This window comes from Geospiza fortis, unplaced genomic scaffold, assembly GCF_000277835.1.
Source record: "Geospiza fortis unplaced genomic scaffold, GeoFor_1.0 scaffold43, whole genome shotgun sequence".
NCBI lineage: Eukaryota > Metazoa > Chordata > Aves > Passeriformes > Thraupidae > Geospiza > Geospiza fortis.
Window position 1 is genome coordinate 1,626,872 of NW_005054431.1, and position 6,000 is coordinate 1,632,871.

Genomic DNA, 6,000 nt, shown 5'->3' on the forward strand with positions numbered 1-6,000 from the left:
AGTGCTCTGACCTGGCCGTGCAGGTCCTTGCACACCATTATTTATAAACTGAGTATAGCCCATGTAAATTAATGTTTGCTAATGTCTGTACTTTAGTACTTGTCCCTTGATCTGTGACTCCCAATAAATTGTTGTTTCTGAGGTTTGTTTCACCACAGTTTTCATCCCAGTATGTGCAGAAGGCTGCCCTGCAGTGCTGGTGGGTTCTGCAGGAGAGCCCTGGGCTCCAGCCTGTGCCAGCTGTGCCAGGCTGGAGAAACAAACACACAGCAGCAGCTCCTGGGTGCACTCCTCCCCAGCAAACACAGGATGGCTCCCGGGCTGGGCTGAGCTGTGTCTGCCTTGTGTGCTGCTCTGTTGGAGCTCAGAGAGGCCCCTTCAGAGCAGCGACTGTGTCATCAGCAATTGGACCCTGGTGAGAGCCAGCACTGCTGCTCTGTGTCACTGCAGTGCCACCAGCGCCAGGGTCAGGGCTCTCAGGGCTGGCACTGAACACACCTTCAGTGTGCCCTGCAGCCCGACCAGAGCCTGCTGCAGGGATTCACAGAACCCACCGGCTGTTTGCACATGAGAAATGTGGCAGGGGAGGCACCGAGGGGAGCGCTGGGGGTGTCACCTCTCTGGTGTCCCTTGGCCTGTGCCTCCCTTTGGACACAGCTCTGCCTGCTGGGCCACCCCACCGGGCTGTGCTTCACCAGGAATGCAGGGAGAGACACAGCTCCAGGCCTCTGGATCACAGATCTAGATCCAGATCTCATTCTGGATCAGCATTTCCTTCACGTGGATAAAGTGCAGCACCTCACTCTGGGAGCCCGGGCAGCCCTTTCCGAGCACAGAAGCCACCAAGGTGGTGAGTGCCACCTCCCAGCTCGGGAGGGTGCAGCTCCCTGCCGGCAGCAGGGCTCTCCCCGGCAGGTGATGGCAGAGCAGCCCCGGGCTGCACAGGTAACCCGGGATCCCAGCGCTGGTGAAGAGAGACCCCTAATGTTGGCTCTGGACACAGCCAGCCCAGCTGCTGCTGCTGCACCCAGCACTGTAAATTCATGGATTTACACCTTTACAAGCAGCACCTTCTGCCGGTGCTTTCCAAACAGCTTCCTGCAGCCACGCATGCCTCTGTGAAACAGCAGTGGGTGCACCTAGCCAGTGGTTCTGTCCAGCAGTTACAGCTCAGATTGCTCTGCAGGAGCTGGAGATCAGCCCCTCCTCGGGAGCTGCACAACCACAGCCTGCACCAGCCCTCACTGGGCAGCACTGGCACCACCAGGACAGGCCAAGTCCACGGCCCCAGGGCTGCAAGAACACATCACCAAGCCAAGGAGCTGGGAAATTATCTAAAAATATGCTTTTTAAACAATGTACTTAATTCGCAAAATAGAAAGGGAAATGCTTCTCTAAGCTGGTATAAATGTCTGTTACCAAAATGTCCACATTAAACTGATAGCTTTGAGCTGATACCCAATAGTTAACTAAAACTCCATAATTAATCCTTGGTTTCATCCACATCCACTCCTCTTCCCCATTTAAAAATGTGCTCTGATTAATACTAACTGAACATATACCCCTTATCTCAGTCTCCACAGCAGCACCAAGAAATCTAAAATATGACCTCTAACCACTGTATTCTTTAGCAATATTTTATTAAAAATAATCACCTGTACAAATATAAAATATCCCCACAAAATTAAATTCCCCATATTTGTTTTTTGCTGCAAGAAAAATATGTGAGGGAAGGTCAGGGTGCACTTCTCCAGTAACACTGGTGGATGCAGGAACTCTGTTTGGAGTTGGTTTCTTAATTATTCTGTTTCATATCCACCTTTTATCAAACTTTTTTTTAACAAAAAAGAGTTTACTCCCAGCTCCCCAAGGCATGGAAACACTGCAGATTTTTGAGCATTTTCTTTGAAAAATAAGTAAATGAACTAAGAAAGCTTGTCACTTGCTCTCCAGTTCCTTAGGGGTGTGTTTCACCAGAGGTTTCAGAGGAAGGGCTGGATTCTGTTAGTGAACACACTGAAATGACCCAGTGTGCATGACCAATCAGGTTAATGGCTGATAATTACCACTACAACCATCAGGAACTGCACCCCAAGCTTTACAGCCCACAGTGCTGATCTGTAGCTTCACCACAAGACTGTTCAAGCTGGAACATATGGAGGAATAAGTTCATTATTCCTAAAAGGAAAAGGCAAAACCAAACCAGAATCCAAGAGGCTTTAGAAAACACCCACAACTCCTTTAATAAAACAGCCACTTGCTGTGCTCCTGTTGTTCCCAGCTTTACAGTGCACCAGGCAAGTTTGGGAGGCAAACCGGGAAAATGAGGGGAGACAGAAAACCAACAGTTCCTCTGCAGCTTGCTTGATTTTCTGGGTCCGCTCTCTGTCGTCAGCACTGGAGTGCAGCAGTGTAGCAGGAGAACTCTTTGAGAGGCTGGAGCCTTCAGAAAGTGACAACCTTGGGTCGCTTGGGCTGCGCTCTCTGCGGCGCCGGCGCGGCCGCGACGTCCTCGTGGTCCGCGCTCAGGCCGGGGGTCCAGCGCCCGACTGTCACCTGCTCTGCAGGGACACAGGACAGCAGTGCCAGGCCCGCCCTGCCAGCTGCACAGCCTGGGCTGAGCCCCAGCAGGGCAGCACACCCAGCACTGCACATGTTGCCTCATCAACATTAATTTCAGCTGCAGAGTGGCCTCCTCTGAAAACACAGCCGGGGATTCACCCGGTTACCCCTCACTGTGCCCAGGTGAGACCCCACCTGCAGAGCTGCCCAGCCCTGGAGGAGCCCTGGGGCTGCTCTGAGGCAGGGCTGGGACCCCAAAGCCTGGGCTGGGCTGAGCCCAGAGCCCAGAGCCCCGTGCTGGGCTGAGCCCAGCATGGGCAGCAGGGCAGGGGGATTCCGCCCTGCTGCCCATGGGAAACGTCACGGGAACCCACATCAGCCTCTGAGCACTGAGGCTGGCCCAATGTGCCTGAGGAAACTGGAATCTGTAGTGCCTGAGCTCCTTTGCCAGCTCTCACCTGTCTTCCTGTACCTGAACATACCCTGCACAATGCACACATGATCTTAAATATCACAATTCTCACAATTCCTGCCAATGGTGTCACAGTTCCAAGAAACTCAACTGCTTTTAGCCAGAGGTGCTAGTTTTGAAAGAAGTCCCTTGGGAAAATAAACAGCACTTACAGCCCTCATTATGGATGCTAAACCTACCAGAAAAAGGTAGCAAAAGAATCTACTTACAGCCTTCTAAAACTCAAGTGGGCACAGCCTTGCTACTTGCAAAAGAGTTTGGGGAAATTTCAGAGTCTTTTGGTGTCATAAACTTCTGTCATACCAATTCAGACTGAATCTGACCCATTCTAAACTGGCAAAGCAGTACATACCTAGAATCCTACATATGGTCTCAGATCTAAAAATATCATTAATGTAGGATCAGATATAGAGAATGCCATAAATATTTCTTACATAAATTTCACTGAAGTGGCTTATTATTCAGTGGCACATTAACTAAATGTCATAGAAACAAAGTAGAAAAATGCACAAGTGTATCACTCTAGTAACAGGATCATTCTTCAAACCCTTTTTGGATGCTTTGCGTCCTATAGGACAGTGGGGGTTTGGGGTACCTAATTTAATTTTTCCACCCACATGGACAGCTGAGGAACATGTAAGGAAGCAGCTCATTAGCTGTGAATCCAGCAGGACAGATCTTCCTTGTCCTTGTCCTGGGTGCCTGACACACCTGCCTGCACACATCACCGCCCTGCACCTGGCACTGGGTTCAGCTCCAGCACTCCACACCACTGAAATCTGCAAAAAGCAGCAGCCAGTTCTGCTGTACAGCTGCCAGACTGTGAACAGCAGCAAATTACTGGCCAAAAAACCCCCCAGATTATTTCACATAGCTTTCAGATACACACAAGTTGAACTTTCCGTTTAAAAAAAAAGAATTATTTTAGTTTTGCACTGCAACTTGCTGCCTCCTCCACACCCTCCCTGTTGCTGTCCCAACAAAAGGTCACCTCTGCTGCTTCCAAGCCCTCTTCCCACAGCCTTTTCCCTGACCAGAGCCATGCAGAGCAGCAGCTGAACCCTGCTGGACCCACAGCCACCCCACAGCCCTGCAGCTCACCTGCGTTCTGCTTCTCCGGGCAGTCTTTCTTGAAGTGCTCCACAGAGCCACACAGTTTGCAGCCCCCACCTGTTCACACAGAAAGTTGTTACTCACCTGAGGGGAAAAACCACCATAAAACACCCAAAAAACACCCAACCCAGCTCCCTTCCCGTGTCTGTGAGGGACAGAGCTGTTTGGGATCACACTGTGCTGTACAGCATCACATGCCACAAACTCCAGCCACTGCTCACTGGGTATTTCTGATTTGCTGGAAGCTCTCTTTTTGAGAAACAGGCTGAATTCTGCTGAAATCCACACTCAAATGAACTTATAAAATTGACAGGGGCTCCTGAGAGGCGGGTAATCCAACTGCAGATACTGAGATGTGAAATTCTACACAACACAAAATCCCACAATACAAACACTTGAAAGCAAGGTGATTTTTGTTCCACTTCAGCTGTGCTGCAAGATCACCCTCTGGAGTTTGCCAAGACTCCACATTTGTGCTGGGAAACACCAGGAGATGGAATGCTGGTTGTTGGAGCCAATGGAGGAGTGAAACCTTCACTTAGACCCCATTTCTCATTAAAGTTACTCAGACTGAAGATGCTCTCCCTTTAGTGAGAGCCCATGTTTTGTAATTCCCAGAATTTTAAGCTAATGTGTAAGAATGTTCCTGCCACCTACTCGGGTGCATGTAAATACACACTGCCTACATGCACACAGGATTTTGTTCCTTGGTGCATGTCCTGATGCTGAGGCACAAGCAAAGTCTCACACTTTGCACCTCATCCTGTGATTTAATACTAAACCTACCCTTAAAACAGAAACCCCCAGGTAATTATTTGACAATGAATTCCCCAGAATTACTCTGCTTTTACTGAAAGATACACAGGAATTCCTTTTAGCCACATTCTCATTCTCTTGCAGAGTTACTTTGTTCTGTGTCAGGTAGGAAGGACACAGAAATTTAATTTCACTAAATTTAGTGAATCAGAACACTCACCTTCAGCATACAACCCCTTGGGATTATCTGGACATGACCTTGACAGATGTCCCATCTCACCACAGATGAAACACTTTGCATATGGAAATGGCCCTGCAAAATTCCACAACAGGGTTTATGGTCCACATCAAAACCCTGGGGAAGTCACAGACCCAACACAGTGCAATGACAAAATTTTAATCACTTCATGCTATAAATTACTGTCAGGCTCCCTGCTAATACTGCAAAAGTTAAATTTCTAGCACACAAAGCTTCGGGGTCAGCACTCAGACAATTCAGAGCCAAGCACTTCCCAACAGCAAAAATTCCTGAGACCCACCAGCAGCTGGATCCACCTTGGCTCTGCATTTGCTGAGGTCGTGCTCCGTGGATCCGCAGCGGTAGCAAATCCCTGTCCCCATGTCTTGGCTCTCCAGCACTGCAGGACAATCAGCCACGCCGTGGCCAGGTTCTCTGCAGTGGAAACACACCTTGGAAGAGGAGAATCCAGTGATGAATTCTGTGAGTGGCACTGAAAACCTGGAAATCCCAGCCTCACAGGGCCTAAAGAGCAAACACCATTTTGTCCCCAGGAAAAAGCAGCCAGGAAGAGACTTTATGCTCTGCCATCAAACCACAAAACATGGACACTTTTCTCCTTCAGCCAGCCACACACAGCTTCATGAATCACACATGGAAATTAGTTTCACCCAGGAACCAAGAGGGGCTGGGGAATCCTCAAAGGGGCAGGGGGAACAGTGCTGAGCCAGCAAAGCCATGCTAAAGGCTATAACTGGAGCTGAAAGCCACCTTTTGTTCCAAACTTCACATCTTTCACCTGTGCCAGGAAAGGGCTGAGCTGGTGATGAGCCCCACAGCAGCACCACCACAGGGAAAG

General features: G+C 49.5%; 1 protein-coding gene across 1 annotated transcript in view; it reads right to left on the reverse strand.

Annotated features, from left to right (window-relative positions):
• Positions 1–1,619: 1,619 nt before the first annotated feature.
• Positions 1,620–6,000, reverse strand: part of ZCCHC9 (zinc finger CCHC-type containing 9) — a gene marked incomplete at its 5' end in the record, with an annotated part of 5,349 nt that continues 968 nt past the window's right edge. The window contains 4 exons of the mRNA XM_031061920.1: positions 1,620–2,561; positions 4,136–4,204; positions 5,124–5,216; positions 5,443–5,593. Coding sequence (XP_030917780.1) covers positions 2,446–2,561; positions 4,136–4,204; positions 5,124–5,216; positions 5,443–5,593 — 429 coding nt within the window. The remainder of the gene's footprint in view (positions 2,562–4,135; positions 4,205–5,123; positions 5,217–5,442; positions 5,594–6,000) is intronic.